Genomic DNA, 17,338 nt, shown 5'->3' with positions numbered 1-17,338 from the left:
GGAGGTAGGAGGACAGATAAACTCCATAAGGCCAACAGGGAGTGTGGAAGGTTCACAGAGCAGAAGCAAGACTAAGAGAATTGAATAAGTGAGGTTGGCAAGAGCTGGCATTGAAGCAGTATTGTCACTTCTTTATAAATAATTTATTTGTTTCTATTTTATGCGCATTGGTGTTTTGCCTGCATGTACGTCTGTGTGAGGATGCCAGATCCCATGGAACTGGAGCTATAGACAGTTGTGAGCTGCCATGTGGGTGCAGGGAATTGAACCCAGGTCCTTTGGAATAACAGCCAGTGTTCTTAACTGCTGAGCCATCTCTCCAGCTCCATGGCTGTCACTTCTTACAGTTAGGTCATCTCTGTCAGATTTCTGTTGACTGAGTGATGGAATTGGGGAAAGCATGTTTGAATGCTGTTGTGTATTTTACTTATTATGTGTATGTATCATCTGTGTATATTAGTGTGAGCACATGCCATGGTGCACAGTCAGATACAGCTTTTCGAGTTGTTTCTGTCCTTCCACTGTGGGATGCATGGGTCAGACAAGATGTTGGGCTTCCCCAGCCAGCACCTTTCCTGGCTGAGCCAATCTGTTGGTCCTCTTCCTGTCTCTTTCTTGAGCTGTTTGAGCAGTTTCTCTCTCTTTCCCCAGTCTTTTAAATAACTGGTGTATTAGTCAGGGCTCTGTAAAGGAGCAGAACTGATAGAATGAACAAATACATATGGACTTAGAGTGGCTTACAGGATGTTGTCCAAATAGCCCAGCCATGCTGTCTCCCACGGAAAGGTCAAGGGTCCAGTCATTTGTTCAGTCCATGAGACTGGCTGTCTCAGCAGTCCCTGTCTGGTACTGAAGTCCAGGGAAGTCCTGGAGAGCTGCCAGTCTTCAGTTGAGACCCTCAAGAAGTAGGTTCTAACACCAGCCAAGGATTACCTCAGAAGCAGGAGGGACGAACTTGCCCGTGAGAGTGAAGGCAAGTGTGCAGAAGGCAAAGCTTTCTTTTTCCGTGTCCTTTCATGTAGGCTGTCACCAGAAGGGGTGGCCTAGGGTGAGGATGCATTGTCTGACCTCAGTTGATCCAGATTTAGGGTTTATCTCCCACCTCAAATAGTCCAGCCAAGAAAAATCCCTCACAGGTGTGCCTAGGTGCTTGGGCTTTAGTTAATTTCAAAAACCTGTTTTAAAAAAGACTTTATTGGGGCTGGAGAGATGGCTAGAGGTTAAAAACACCAGCTGCTCTTCCAGAGGTCCTGAGTTCAATTCCCAGCACCCACATGGTGGCTCACAACCATCTGTAATGAGATCTGGCTCCCTCTTCTGGCCTTCAGGGATACATGCAAACAGAATACTGTATACATAATAAATAAATAAATCTTTAAAAAAAATAATACAATAAAAAATAAAAAAGACTTTATTTTTGTGTGTATGGACGTGTGCACAGCTGCCACAGAGCACGTGTGAGGTCCCTGGGAGTTGGTTCTCCCCTGCTATGTGGCTCCCTGAGATCCAACTCCAGTCGTCAGGGTTCTCCATGGAGCCATCGCTGGCTCTAGGCTCCTGTGCACTCTGAGTGGTCAGTGCTTGCCCTCTTTCTCCTGCTAACTAATTCCTCATAGGACTGATACTTGATCGATTACTTCTTTTCTCCTTTCCTTTTTCATAGTCCTGGGAATCAGATTCAGAACCCTATACATGCTAGCCAGGTGCTCTACCATTGAACCTTTGATAGGTTCCAACTTTGTTTACAACCCGTCTTTCCTATGCTGTCTCTGGTGGGTATAACCCTCATTCTCATGGTATTTCATCCATGATTCCTCCCACCCCTTCTTGGCATTTTGAGTTTAGTGTGTGGATGATCCTCTCTCTGAGTTCAGTTAAACGCTTCCTTTTTAAATTTTTAAAAATTACATCTATTTGTTTTTTTTTTTTTTGTGTGTGTGTGTGTGTGTGTGTGTGTGTGTGCGCGCGCGTGCGCGCGCGCGCACGTGCTTATGTGGAAAGCAGAGGAAAACTTGTGGGGGTTGCCAGGTCACCAGGTTGCGTGGAAAGCGCCTTACCCGCTGAGCCCTACAGTTCAGCTGAACTCTTTCCTCTGCAGAGCTGGAGTTTGCTCCTGCTGTCATGTGTAGAGTGAACCCGTTGACCTCTGAGCCAGCTCAGGCCTCAGATGGATTGAGTCTGTCTGATCTTTGTTAACCTGGGCTTTGGCTCCTCTGCTAACTGAGATCCTGGAAAGTGGTGACCTCACGCTCCATCTCTGTGTTTGAGGCTGTTAGCCTAGGGCCTGGCCCAGCTTGAACTTTGGCTAGTTTTTTTTTAAGAGTGTGAAAAGATCCTATATTATATGGACTTAGATTTTCTGCAACTGCAGAAGTGTAAGACTCAAGAGAGGCTGACACTTGTAGGTTTAGATAGGAAACATTTCTGCTCCCTTGGTCACAAAAGTGGAATCTTCTTTTTATTTGTACTTTGGCATTTATTTGTTTTGCTTATAAAGAATTTGATCCTGGTTGCTTATGGTGGGTATTTCAGCCTGGAGCTTAGTAAAGACATCATAAAATACACGTTAGGTTTTACACTGTCCATGGTTGCTGCCGTGACTGGAGGCTTGCTGAAGGAGGTGCTCTGCTGGCCATTCAGCTGTGGGAATGGGAATGGGGCTAGAATTTATAATTACTAAGTCTTTGTTTCATTCCTTTTTTAAACAAATGCTCTTAAGATCTTTTATTATTTAATCACTCCCCCCCCTTTTTTTTGATATGTGTACACCTGTGTGTATGTTCACTAAATGTATGCCGGTCCCCAAAGGAGCCATCAGATCATTTGGAACTGGTATGACAGATAGTTGTGAGTTGCTCAGGAGCTGAACCTAGGTCTTGAATTTGGGTCCTCTGCAAGAGCAGTGAGTGCTCTTGAATGCTGAGCCAGCTCTTTTCTAAGTTTTTAAATCACACCCGTTCTTTTCTCATGTTTAGGATTTTTGTCCCTGAGTCATGGAAGACAGAAGAGCTGAAAAGTCATGTGAACAAGCATGTGAGTCATTGAAGAGGCAGGACTATGACATGGCCCTCCAGCACTGCACAGAGGCCCTGCTTTCCCTTGGCCAGTACTCCATGGCAGACTTCGCAGGGCCATGTCCACTGGATATAGAGCGTATCAAAATCGAGAGTCTTCTTTACAGAATTGCCTCATTCTTGCAACTGGTGAGTAAATGCTGTTGGTGCACCAGTCGAGAAAGCTGTTATCTACCAGTGTAGAATCACATGCTGGTCACTTCCTGTACAAATCAGCTAATTTGGGCCTGAACAGTTTAAAAAAAAGTACCTGGTGATTGCTGAACATTCTCAAATGGCAAACAGCTGTTTTTAAACTTTGAAATTGTATTCTGGTATACTCATTTAATACATATTTGAGTACATGCTATCTGATAGATAGAGAGATCCCTTCTTCCTGTTAGTGTCTAGTAGAGGAATAGATAGAAACGGTGGCCATTGTAGGTAACTCCATATAGGGCCAGCATGCTAAGGAGAAGTGCTTAGGAACCAGGGAACAGTAGTGCTGGAGGTGAGGGTGTTTTACCCAGGCTGGTCGAGGTCAGCCTCCTGAGAAGAAGGTGATAGGAAGGAGAAAAGGGGGTGAGCTATGTGGAAATCTGGAGCAAAGGAACCTTGAGGTAGAGGCATCCCGGCTGAATTTGAGTAATAGCTGGCCAGTGTGAGTAGGGTAGGGTGTGTGATGGGGAGAGGGGAAAGGTTAGGGCCAGTGGGGTCTTGTGGGGCCTTCTGAGCCATTCAAAGGAGGCTCCAATTCTGAGTGAGGTGCGGAGCTGCTGCAGCAATTGGAGCAGAGCAGTGGTGGGCTTTGATTCAACAGGAATTAGACTGGTGCTCAAAATAGACTATCAAAAAAAGTGATAGGTGTGGTGGTACATGCCTTTAATCTCAGCACTGGGGAGGCAGGGACAGGAGGATCGCCATGAGTTTGAGGCCAGCCCGGTCTACAGAGAGAGAGTTCCAGGACAGCCAGGGTGTGTAGATAGACCCTGTCTCAAAAAAGAAAAGAAAATAGACTGCAGAGGAATAAGAGTGTCTGCAATGGGACTGTTGGGGATGTTGGAGTGATCAAGGGCTGAGATGGCAGAGGCTCAGTGTTAGTTTATAAACAGAAATGCAGCCTGTTCTGTGTAGAAGTCCACGGCAGGAGTAGATTTCCTGGCACTCTGAATGCAGGGAATGGGGAAGCTCTGTCATGTGCAGTCACTTACCCTGACCTTTTTTTGACAGCCCTTAGAAAAATGAGGTTTCCTTTAGCTGGGGTGAGAAGGTCGTATGTAGGGGGCAGGTTTGTGAGCTTAGTTTTGGACCTTCCAAGTTTGAGGTGTCATTGAGGCATCTGGCTGGAGATGAAGAGTGAGTGCACGTGTGGAATGTGGGAGAGGAAGTAAGAGATTATGGGGTAAGATGTTAGTCAGGTCTCCAGGGAGAGGGCTGAGGACCTGGGATGATGGTGTCGAGAGGTTGGGGAGAAGGAACACACAGAGCATCTGAGAAATAGCTGGGAGTAGAAGGTGAGAGAGCCAAGTCCACCCAGCTAGGGGAGAAAATGAGATTTTATTCATTGTCAGTGGCTGCCTCTAGAGATGTGACAGTGTGTGTGATAAATGGAACAGGTCAGTGAACTGTGACTCATATTGGATGCAGTGGAGGTCACTGGTGGCCATCATGAGAGTAGCTTCTTTAGATCAGTGGGTGACTGTCTGACTTAAATAGAACCTCAGAGAATCAGGGGAGGAACTCCTTCTATGTTTTTCTTCCTTCAGACAGTCCCACTGTGTAGCTTGGGCTGGCTTGAGCTTCCCTATGTGGAGCAGGCTGGCCTCCAACTTGTGATCCTCCTGCCTCTGACTCTTGGATGAGGGTTTACAAGTGTGCAGAGCCAGCTCTGTGAGAAGTTCTGCTACAAGGAGAAAGAAAAAGGAGTCGTGGAAAAATCGAAGTCACCCTTCCCTCCCAAGACAGGATTTCTCTATGTAGCCTTGCACATGCAGTCTTGGGACTTGCTGGTAGACCAGGCTGGCCTCAAACTCTCAGAGATCCGCCTGCCTCTGCCTTGTGAGTCCTGGGACTAAAGGTATGCGCCGCCATGCCTGGCTCAGTCAGAGTGTTTTTAAGTTGGGAAAAATACCAACATGTTTGTTTAGGAAAGAATCAGTAGATAGGTGTGGGAGAGTAGAAGTGTGGTGGGTGGTGTCCTCAAGGAGACAGATGGTGTCTCTGGGAACAGGTGTGAGGAGAGGGTGCTGGGAAGGAGCTAGACACAGCTGTGACAGTGGGAAGGAACTCTTCAGTCAAGCCCTTGGCCGAGGTGGTCCTGGAGGAGAGTGTGGCTAGCTAAGGTGGAGGAGTGAGAGCGCTCTGAGAGGGTGAGGGAAGTGCACTGGGGTGCTTGGTTCTGGTGTGAAAGAGGTAACTTTACCTCAGAGATCATGGGAGTGGGCTCTCCCTGAAAGGGAGCCTGACAGCAGTCATGGTTCTCCTGAGAGACAGCTGAGCTCCTCTGTGCTAACTGCTTGCCTTGGAAGTAGTTTTTTTTACCTTGTGTCTTGTCTTTTCTTTTTGTAGAAAAACTACGGGCAAGCTGATGAAGATTGTAGGCATGGTATGTTTAAAAGATGGGACCCTTTTCTGATTTGAAGATTTTAAAAATTATTTAATTGAAGTTTAAGGTTTGAATTTTTTTTTAAAAATTTTCATTTACCAATTTCAAAAGCAATTATAATGTTAAAAATCCTCTCTTACTGTGGTGCCTAGTGACAGATTGGGTTGATGTCTTTCCAGCTGTGACAGGCATATACCAGGTGAGTATGTGGGCATGAATGTTGACATTCTTGTCCCCGTGTGTCCCTTCACCCTCACTCCCTCAAGGGGCATTGATAGTGAGTCCTATTAAAGTCTGGATAAATAGTTATAGTCTATAAATGCCATGTTTAAGAAATGCAGTACACATTGGTTAAAATGCTGAGGTTTGTATGTTGAAAAATACATCTTTTTTTTTTTTTTTTAAAACAAATCAGAGTATTTTCCTTACAAGTGTAGCTGGAATGCTCTGAAACTCTCTTTCCTGTTTTCTTATGGCCGGAAGTTGAGACCAATAAACTCCACATTCTCTGAGTGCTCATTGTGTGGAAATCCTTTTCCTGGCCCTTGCTGTATCTCAGCAGAATGAGTCCAGGAGCCTGTGGGTGGAGGGTCAGGGTGCCTTCCCACGCTCTCTTGCTGGGCTGTCTGCACAGCTCAGTGACCTGGATAATAGAAATCATGTTTCATTTATCCGGAACTGGGGCTTGAGGCTGAGGTGTTTGATATGTTAATTTTTTTTTTTTTTGCATCCTTACTCTTTTGTGTCAAAACATTAAAGAAGAGTTTAGTATTTTTATTTTACACTTTAGCAAGCCATGCTACACACTCCTGTGTTACACAGACCATAATTTAGATAGACATTGTTCATTCATGGTCAGTGGCCTTTCTGTGAACCTTGCAATAGAATTGTAGTGGTTTGGGACTTAAATTAGAATTAGAGATATCCTTGTCATCTTTGGACATTTCTAAAAAACAGAAAATAGATGCAATGGCAGATTATATAGAGGAATGTGCTGGGCTCCTCCTGGCTCTCCTGGAGTATGGTGGGTTAGTGGGCTTTCCTCTTACTATACTGAGAAACACAGATGCTTACAATACATAAATGGCTTTTTTTCCCTTTAACAAATAATTTTCAAGGGGGGCTGGAGAGATGACTTAGCAGGTAAGAAAGCATTTGTTGCTCTTGCAGAGGATCTAGGTTTGATTCCCAGCACCCACATGGTGGCTCACAAACTTCTGTAACTCTAGTCCTACTGGATCCAACGCCCTCTTCTGACCTCTGGCCACCAAGCATGAACATCGTGCACATACATACATGTAGGGAAAGCACTCAACACACATAAAATAAAATAAACTTAAAAACAAATAAAAAAGAAATTGAATATGCTTGTCACAAAGTTGCTTACCTACCACCATAGCGTGGCTATCTTTCCAAGTTAATGTTAATGCAGTGGCTCCAGTTCACAACAGATGTCCCTTGTGTGAATGTTTTGTGACAGTCATTTCCTGAACTGATGAGGCTCCAGCAGGTTCTGGTTCGTTCTTTGTCATTATAATCCACCTGATAATAAACATCCTTGCTTGTTGTTGCCCTTGTTTTCACACCTTCTCTTCAGAGTTGGCTCCCTGGGCTAAGGAGTATGGGAACTTGTGATTTTTTTTTTTAATTTTTATTTTATGTGCATTGGTGTTTTGTCTGTATGTATGTCTATGTGAGGGTATCTGGTCCCCTGGAACTGGAGTTATAGACAGTAGTGAGTTGCCATGTGGGTGTTGGGAATTGAGTCGGGGTCCTCTGGAAGAGCAGTCAGTGCTCTTAACCATTGAACCATCTCCCCAGCCCTGAATTTGTGATTTTTTTTAGACACTGTCAGCTTATAGTTTGAAATGTACTCACCCTCTACAATATGTGTAAATGTTCCCTGTACGCTCATCATGCCAAAACCCAGCAGTTTCAAAACTTTGCCCATCCCCTGTGTGAGAAATAGTCCCATATCTTTAATTTTAATTTTCCTTAGTTCTTGAGAAATTGAAACAGTCTTTCCATTTGAGAAATGTGCAAACAAAGGCCCCAGAAGATTGCATGACTTGTGAAAAGTCACGGAAAAGTAAATGTTGGTAAGGGAAATTTTCATTTTTATGTTTTACTTTTTTGACAGTGTCTCTCTCTATAGCCCTGACTGTCCCAGATACTTAGTATTTTTAAATTAGGCACACTTTAAAACAGATGAGTTCAATAGCCAGGCATAGACGTGCACACCTTTAGTCCAGCACCCAGGAGGCAGAGGCAGGTGGATCTTTCTGAGTTTATTGGCATCCTGGTCTACATAATGATTTCCAGGCTAGCCAGAGCTACATAGTGAGACCCTGTCTCAAAACAAACAAAACCCAGATTAATTACCAGTATAAAAGTTTAGCCATTGTGAAGATGAAGTTGGCATGACACGTGCTATGTATACACTGTGGTGTCAGTAGGCAGTAGAGTGCAGGTTGGAGATTCGCTCTGACCTTTGATCCTCTTAAATTCATGTCTGGGATCCTGTCCCAGGTAAATATGACCAGTGAAGGAGGAAATTGTATCCACACTGGTCTTGAATGCCGTGTGCAAAGGTGAGAAGTGGTTGGCTTTCCGGGAGGAAGGACTTCATTCAGTGTAGTCTCTGCGTTTCCTACTTCTTTTAGGTGACATGGAACAACTTGGAAAGTGGTCCTCCCCCCACCCCCCCTGAGACAGGGTTTCTTTATGTAGCCCTTGCTGTCCTGGAACTCACTCTGCCGTCCATGCTGGCCTTGAACTCACTATCATTGGGGTTACAGATATGTACTACGGTTCCCAGCTTTTACATGTGTGTTGGGGATCTGAACTCAGTTCCTCATGCTTGTGTAGCAAACACTTTACCCACTGAGCCATCTTTCTAGCCCCTATTTATAAAATTTGTACAAAAGCACCTTTATAAAGTTGATCATTTCAGTAGATACTAGAAAATACTGGCTAAGATTACTTATGCACTGTAGAATTCTGACTTTATTTTTTTTCCGATTATCAGTAATGTTATTTTTGTGTAAGATATGTATGTATGGCTAGACAGTCAGGTAACAAGCAGGAGAAACCTCTTGCTGGGTTGCTGTTAATCTATTACCCTCGTAGTTATACTGAGATGCTCTGTGAGGCTAGGCCTAGAGAGCTTCATTGGACGTGCCTCATACCAGTGCCTTCCTGTTTGCGTTTTACATAGTGTGATGCTCATTCTTCTATTGTTGGGTCAGTTTGCATTTTTTTTGTAACTTGTGTATGTGTGTGCCATTTTTTAAATAAACAATTAGCCAAAGTATATTGAGTTTGATACGTTACATTGTATTGAATATCATTGCCAACAGTTACTGCAACAAATATGTGACAGTGACCTTCAAATTTAATCCCTACTTTCTTGAAACATCACAAAATATCACCAGATCAAAAAAGCAACCATTTATTTATTTATTTACTTTTGTGTCACTCTCTGGCTGGCCTACAACTCCCTATGTAGACCAGGCTGGCCTGGAACTTACAGAGATCCGAGTGCTAGGATTAAGTGTGAGCCACTGTGCCTGGCCCTTCTTAAATAATTTGAGTATAGGTGTGTGTTGATTTATTTAACAGCTTGTTACACACACACACACACACACACACACACACACACACACACACACACACAAGTAACAGCTTATTCTAATCTTTTAAAAAACAATCTAGGGCCGGGCGGTGGTGGCGCATGCCTTTAATCCCAGCACTCGGGAGGCAGAGGCAGGCGGATCTCTGTGAGTTCGAGGCCAGCCTGGGCTACAAAGTGAGTTCCAGGAAAGGCGCAAAGCTACACAGAGAAACCCTGTCTCGAAAAACAAAAAAAAAAAAACAAAAAAAAAATCTAGGAAGTTTGCAGCCATCAAGAGTTCAAGTGCAATGTTAGGAGCGATTGGGAATTTGATAATCTTGTGGCATTGTTGTGTAGTGGGCCTTGTAGGTAAAATACGTGCATATTTTCCATAGCATGTGCGGAAGGATCTCTCTAAAATTGGCCTCATTCATTTCATTCTCAGCAAACTGACCTGGCCCACTTGACATGGCCTTTATTGCTCCTGATGTTCGCATGGGTTCTCTTTTCAGAATTAATTCATGACCATCAGAAGATAGTAATTTGACATGCATGGCATCAGGGCCTTCACAGTTACCATGGGTTTTCTCCTCTACATTCATATGTTCTTACAAAATTTTATTTTGATTCCACAGGAACTTTAGAATGGTTTCCTGGTAGGTTGGATGCACAGTCTGTTAGTAGCTTGCATTTGGAGGAAGTATGTGGTGTTTGCTCCTGAAATACTTATTGTATTTATTTCTTTCCTTCTATCATGTGGGATGTGGGGACTGAACTCAAGTCATCAGGCTCAGCTGCAAGTACCTTTACCTGTTGAGCCATTTTACTGGCCTTGTATTTTGAAATATTTTAAAATAACTATAGACAGAGAGGTAACTAAAATGTTTCAGTATGTTTAGAGGCCATCACTGCATAACCACAATAGTTTGTTAATCTAACAAAATTGATAATGGTTTTTAATACTATCTGAGACTCAGTCCATAATCTGATTTTCTTGGTTGCTTCTGAAATATTTTTGTAGCTGATTTGTTTAACTGGAATTCAACAAAGAGTTTTAAAGTCTTGAAGGTGGAATTCTACTTTAGAAAATAGCTTTCGATACCTCATAAAGATAAGTACTATGTCTCAGTTAAAAAAAATATGGTTTAGAAAAAAGTGCATAGACTAGAGTTCTAGATCCAAACTTAGGATGCTGTTGGGCTCAGGCTGTGAAGCCAGTGAACACTGGTTAAGCGATGTGGTTAGGTCAGTTATTTGAATGTAAAACAGGATAGGAATACTTTTCATGAAATGATTCTAATGCTTTGAAATTTTCATTATATGGGAAACTTAGAATTTTATTACATTGATGTGTTTATGTGTGTGTTATATGGTAGGGGCTGTCAGAGGGCAACTTATTAGGGTTGGTTCTCCTTCCAGTGTGGGGGTTTTAGGGATGGAGCTCAGGTTGCCAGGCTTGGCATCAAGTACTTTTACCCGCCCAGCCATCTTGCTGGCACCTTAGGACTTTCTGTACAACAAATTGAATGAGCTAATGATATGTGATATTTTAGATGAAGCCTGATTATTAGAAACATCAGCAGGCTGTACAGTCCTGAAACTCCAGCCAAGACTTTTGTCAAGCTAAAAAAAAAAAAAAAAAAAAAAAAAAAATCACCATTACAAAGTTTATGTTAATGATGCTTGACTTGTCTATCCTGTGACCTAAGAAATTGACAAGTGACTAAATGAGCCTTGGATGGTTTTTCTGAGGGAGCTGTTGACATCTTTAATGACTTTTCTTCTCAAGAATTTTGACTAAATAATAGATACACAGTCCTGGACTTAAAATGATCCCATTATGGTATTTTGGCTTTATGATGGCGGAAAAGCAGTAAGTATTTGGTAGAAGCTGTGCTTTGAATTTTGCCCTTTTTCAGGGCTACTGATGTGTGGTCTTGATACTCTCTCTTATCATGCTGGGCAGCAACAGTGAGTTACAGCTCCCAGTGCCCAGGATCACAGGGCAAACAAACAGTCCTCTGCAGCAAGTGTATTATGTTGTTAGCATTGCTAGCTGCCATACTTGAGAAGATTGGTGCTTTATTTTTTGGTTGTGGTGGTGCAGACCATCAAACCCGGGGCCTGGTGTTAGACAAGCATTCTATAGCTGAGCTATATTCTCAGCCCTTAAAAGCACTTAAAATACTTATTTTATTTTTAGTTAGTTTTTTTTTCTTTTTTTTTCCAAGACACGGTTTCTCTGTGTAGCTTTGCACCTTTCCTGGAACTCACTCTGTAGCCCAGGCTGGCTTTGAACTCACAGAGATCCACCTGGCTCTGCCTCCCCAGTGCTGGGGTTAAAGGCGAGCATCAACACCGCCCAGCCTTATTTTATTTTTAATTTTGTGTGTGTGTGTGTGTGTGTGTGTGTGATGAGTGCAGGTGCCTGCTGAGCCGAGAAGAGGGTGTCAGGCCCCTGGAGCTACAGTTGCAGGCCGTTGTGAGCTGCCTGATATGGGGGGCTGGTAACCCAACTCTGGTGCTTTGCATGAGCAGTGTATTTGCTCTTAGCCACTGAGACATCTCTCCGGCCTTTAATTGTACTTCAAAAAAAAAAAAAAGGTTTTTATCAGCATATTAATTCACTCCGCTGATGGTTTGTACCTTACTCTCTAGTCCCCTTCCGTGTTCATGCCAGTTTTTTTCTTTTAGTTGGCCTAGTGAGTTTAATTAGAGCTTAGAGACACATGGGCGAGGAATTATTTACAGAAGCATGGACAGTTTACCAGATTGGAAAAAGCTAAATGCACTTTTGGTTTACATTATTTTCAATTTGCACTGAGTTTATCAGGTTGTGACTACTTGGTAAGTCAAGGAGAACCATACTGTAGTTTTTATGGTAATTAAAAGGCTTTGTTGGGAAAATATTTAGTTATTAGGATAATAGTATTTAATTACAGTATCTCAGGTCATGCCCTCTGAAATACATTGTTTTATTTAATCTTGTTGTCTTCTCAGTTTTATAGCTGTGGACAGGCTGTGTGTGATGAATCAGCTTGTTTAAGGCTCAGGGCCAGTTGTGAGCAGTACTGTGACTTTGATGTGAGACCTTGTGATGGGAAGCCATGCTGCTGTCTGGATCACATCTGTTGTGTGTCTGTACTTAAGGGTTTTACAGACTTAGCAACCAGAAAAAGAACACAGAGAAAGAAAAGCACTTCTTTTATTTTAGAAATAAAAAACTGGAGGCTCTAAATTTTTTTTTATATTTACTTTGTTATCTTCAATTATATATGTCTTGTCACTGTTCTGTTGCTGGGAATAGACACCATAACCAAAGCACCTCTTATAAAAGAAAGCATTTAGACCGGGCAGTCGTGGCCCATGCCTTTAATCCCAGCACTCGGGAGGCAGAGCCAGTCGGATCTCTGTGAGTTCAAGGCCAGCTTGTTCTACAGAGTGAGTTCCAGGACAGGTGCCAAAGCTACACAAAGAAACCCTGTCTCGAAACAAACAAACATACAAACAAAAAAAGAAAGCATTTAATTGTGGACTTGCTTACAGTTTCAGAGGTTTAGCTTGTTTTCATGGTGAGAAGCATGGCAGCAGACAGGCAGAAATTGTGCTGGAGAAGTAGCTGAGAGCCACATCTTGAGAAGTTCTAGCTTATTTGAGACAGAGTTTCTCTGTGCAACAGCCCTGGCTGTCCTGGAACTCACTCTGTAGACCAGGCCAGCCTCAAACTCAGAGAGATCCTCCTGCCTCTGCCTCCGCGTCCTGAGTGCTGGGGTTAAAGCACCTGACCAAGAGCAAGTATTCCTAACCACTGAACTGTCTCCTGAACTGCAGCTTGGTGTTTGGCTAGTCTGGCCAGCTGCTGAGCTCCTCCTTCCTGGGATTTGCTTTTCTTCATTCTCAACATCACGGTTACTGGCATGTGTGACCATACCTGGCTTTTGTGTGAGTGCTAGGGATTCGAACTCAGAGATCCTCTTGCTTTACAGCAAGTGCGTCTGAGCTACTTCTCTAGCCATCTTTTAAAAAAGACATTTCCTAGACACAAAGCTTTTTTTCTCCAATAGGAATTTAGAATTTAAGTCTTTCTATTTTGAAACAAGTGTAGATTGAGAAGAAGTTGCTAGGAGAGGTCCCATGTATGCTTCACATACTTTTCCTTGATGGTTTTGACTTCTCTCACTATAGTACAAATATCAAAACCAATAAATTAGTTTTAATACAAGTGTGTATAGGATATGCCATTTATCATGCGTTATTCATGTAGCCACCAATACCATCTCAGCACAGAGCGTTGTTACCATGAAGATCTCACTTGTCCTGTTCCCACAGTCACGCTCGCTTCTCCCATACTCACTCTCCCCACCATTCCTGACCCCTGCCGGCCACAGTCCCTCCTCATCTCACTCAGGTGTCAGCTTGCAAATGTTGTATAAACACAATTGTGGGGTTGTTTGACCTGAAGTGGTGGTTTTCACTCATGAAATCTATCCAAGCTGGGACTCTCAGTAGTTCAGTTTTGCTCTCTAATAGGAACTGAAAGCTATGGAATTAGATTTTTGTCTTTTAGTCTGATTTCTCTCAAATATCTGTTAACATTTATATATAAAAGTCTTTTTTAAAAAAGAAATATTTAAAATTTTCTGTTGCATTTATTTGTGTTGTGTATACATGTACACGCACCACAGCGTGCATGTGGAAGTCAGAAGACAACGTGTGGGGTATGGTTTTCTCCTACCACATGTGTCCTGGGGATCAAACTCAGGTTGTCAGGCATGGTGGCATTCCTTTACCCACTGAACCATCTTGCCAGCCCTATGTATAGGTCTTATATTTAAATTATAGAATACTAAGATAAATGAAAGTTTAAAATTTAAAATTGAGGGCTGTTACATTGTTGCTTAGTGTGAGTAGGTGTGTAAAAAATAAATGTTGAACTAATATGAACTCAGTTGTAAGACTCTCTTGTTTGTACTGATTCTACTCAGGGCATTTACTAATTAAGCTACTGTAGTTATACATGAATTTTCAGTTTTATTTTTGGAGACAAGGTCCTGCCAATTGCTCAGGTTGGCATTGAACTTGCTGTTTTGCCAAGGAAGGCCTTGAACTTAGGATTCTCCTGCTTTAGCTTCCAATGTAGATGTGATTACAGCTCTGAGCTACCATGCTCAGTTATGAGCAATATTTTAAAAGAAATCTCATGTTAGTGTTGACTGGATACTTGTTAGTGCTAATTTAATATTTACACTCTGTGCGTGCGTGCGTGCGTGCGTGCGTGTGTGTGTGTGTGTGTGTGTGTGTGTGTGTGTGTGTGTGTGTGTGTGTGTATGTGTTACTGAAGGTTAAGCTTCGGGCCTGGTGCATGCTGGGTTAGTTCTGTACCACTGGGCTACATACTCAGACCTGAAATTGTGCATAGGAGGAGATTTAAGACAGAGAATACCTTGCCTTGGGAAATCTCACTAAATCTTGTGGACGGTGCAAGGGAAAAAGCCTGTTAGCACTTGAAACAGCTTTCTCCCATAGGGCAGACACAGAAGAGAGGCAGAGTGTCTGCAGGCTTTCCCAATTTGCCTGTTACTAAGAACAATAAAAAGTGAGTAAATTAACCACAGAAACAGACGTGTGCCTGAGCACTTGAAAAGGCTACTTTTACTAGATTCAGAATTTCCCTTGGGGGCTTGCAACAGAAATCTCAAGATGCTGACTTCTGAAACTGAGAGAGGAGGGAGTTTCAGGATAGGAAAACATAGTTTAAACTTATCTTTTCTGCAGAGAAAGTGGCTTGATTTGGTTACTGGACACTAACAGTCACAGCTTTGCTGTGGCCATATGGCTATTCCTCTTTGGAAGTTTGGGAGCTTTAATGAAGAGGAAGTTGAAGACACTCTGCGAAGTAGATTCTTTTCCTGCCTCATGTACACACAGGCTGTTTTTGCACATATCGTTTTAACAATGACTAAAGTAAAACATTTATTCAAGCATGTACATGGTATCAGAGCCTTTTGTAGTGTTTTGGAGAGTAAGTATTTGCGTTTGTATTTATGTTTAATTGTGTTTTCCACTATTTTACTGTGTAGAATTATTTCCTATTTGTATATAATGAGGCAGTTGAGGTGTACTGAAAATAATTAGTGCCAGTGTTAAATTTTACCTTATTTTATTTATTTGGAGACAGGGTTTTAATATGTAGCTTGGAGACACAGGCCTTTAATCTCAATACCAACCATAGAAGACAGTGACGAGGAGGTCATGTGGTTGGGTTTACAACCAATGAGAAGGCAGAACAGAAAGTCAATAAAAAGACAGAGACACAGGAAGTAGACCTCTAGGGGAGAGGTAGGACAGCAGCGGCAGTGAAGGGTAAGGTTTTTATCTCTTAGCTATTGCTCTGACCTCTTGGGCTATTAACTCTGCATTTGGCTCTGTGTTTCTTACTTAATAAGACCGTTCATCTACATAGAGGTCAGAGGACAGCACGGAGGAATTGGTTTTACCCTTTTCCAATATGGTTCCAGCATAAAACAGTTTGTCAGGCTTGGTGACAAGTATGTTTACCTGCTGAGCCAACTTGCCAGTCCTGGGAAGAGAGCTAAAAATATCTTTACATTGGTTTAGTATTTTTGAGACATAGTCTTGTCTTGTCGCATGACTGGTACTTACTGAGCCAAGACTGGCCTCAAGATTATGACAATTCTCCTGCCTCAGCTTCCCGAGTGCTCAAATTACAGATGTGAGCCACTATGTTGGGCTTAGAATTAAAAAGATTGTTATTGTATGTTTGCAAGATATATGTGTGTAGGTGTGTACTAGAGTGTGTGTGTGTGTGTGTGTGTGTGTGTGTGTGTGTGTGTGTAGGTCGTTGGACAGCTTTGTGGAGTTGTTTATCCCTCCACCTTTCTCAGAGTTCCAAGAGTCAAACGCCAGTGGGTAGGCTTGTGCAGCAAGAGCCATCTTGCCTTCCTGAGAATTTATTTCAATTTTTGATTGAGTCCTTGAAGTATTGATTCTAAAAGTGATTGTATCTAGGTAGCAGATTATTTTATTAATTTAGCTTTTTTGATATTTTCATTTTCTTTTAAAGAATTTTTAGGACAGTGCTTTTATTAGGACAAGCTCCTTAATAAAAAACTATGGAAGTTAAGGTTAAGTTATTAAGAAATAACTTAATATTGTCCTGTTGCAAAAAAGCTCAACTTTTATTGTACTTCAAGCTTAAGATGATTCTTCTCATTGCAGGCAATTCTTGAGAGGAAATCTCATGTCCTTGTGAATAGCCGAAGGCTCTCAGCTCTGACCTGACTGTTCTTGTTGACAGGGAAATGGCTATTCCTTTAGTATTACTCAGTTTCCAGTCCAGAGCATCAAGTTTATCCCCAAGTGTTGGAAAACAAGCCAGAGTTAGGACAGAAGGGAGTAGGTGCTTGGGCTGGCTGAGGTGGGGTATGCAGGCTCCTCAGTCTACTCCTATGCTCAGCAGGGGCATGCTGCAGAGAAGCACCTGAGCGCACAGACCTGCAGAGTTGGTGGGAAGAGAATTTATCTGCATAGAATTTTAACTCGAAAAAGACTTTCCTTTAAATTGCTAAAGATTATATTTTTAATGTCATTTTCAAGTTTAGTTACTACACAGCCGAGGCGAGTTTAGTAACATGCTGCCACACTCAGATTTCTTTCAAGTTTTTTCAAGAGAGCGAAGATAGTAAGAGACCTGGTTGGCAGCATTGCTATTTAACTTCGTTATATGACACAAAGTCAGGAATGCTCTTTATCATTCACTTCTTCCTTTTGCTCTGATTCTTCATACAGACCTTGTGAGACATGAGCTAAATTACATTTAAGATAAACAGTTGGAAAAAAAAGCTATTAAAGCTACTTGTCTGAAAAGATGGAAGAAGGGAAACATGATTTTGATAAATTCTGAGTTATTTAAACACTAGTACAATGGTAGAATCTTAGGAAGTGAAATTCAGCAAATTTGTACAAGCTCAGAGAGCATGCTAGGTGCCCAGTAGGCAGCACTTCAGCCTCATAAAATGTTTTGTGACTTACCATTTTTAGAAATTG

At 42.3% G+C, this 17,338-nt stretch overlaps 1 protein-coding gene and 1 pseudogene across 5 annotated transcripts in view; one reads left to right on the top strand and one right to left on the bottom strand.

Moving 5' to 3' along the window:
- Window positions 1-17,338, top strand: part of Helz (helicase with zinc finger) — a 156,825-nt gene that overhangs the window by 26,965 nt on the left and 112,522 nt on the right. For all 5 annotated transcript variants that reach the window (XM_052759623.1, XM_052759626.1, XM_052759622.1 and 2 more), the window contains 2 exons: window positions 2,976-3,203; window positions 5,622-5,658. In XM_052759623.1, coding sequence (XP_052615583.1) covers window positions 2,994-3,203; window positions 5,622-5,658 — 247 coding nt within the window. In that variant the 5' untranslated portion in view covers window positions 2,976-2,993. The remainder of the gene's footprint in view (window positions 1-2,975; window positions 3,204-5,621; window positions 5,659-17,338) is intronic.
- Window positions 6,504-10,898, bottom strand: LOC128121430 (elongin-C-like; annotated as a pseudogene).

Source organism: Peromyscus californicus, unplaced genomic scaffold (genome assembly GCF_007827085.1).
Source record: "Peromyscus californicus insignis strain IS unplaced genomic scaffold, ASM782708v3 Scaffold_3__1_contigs__length_106647218, whole genome shotgun sequence".
NCBI classification, from domain to species: domain Eukaryota; kingdom Metazoa; phylum Chordata; class Mammalia; order Rodentia; family Cricetidae; genus Peromyscus; species Peromyscus californicus.
This window is presented reverse-complemented; position numbering and strand designations above follow the sequence as displayed.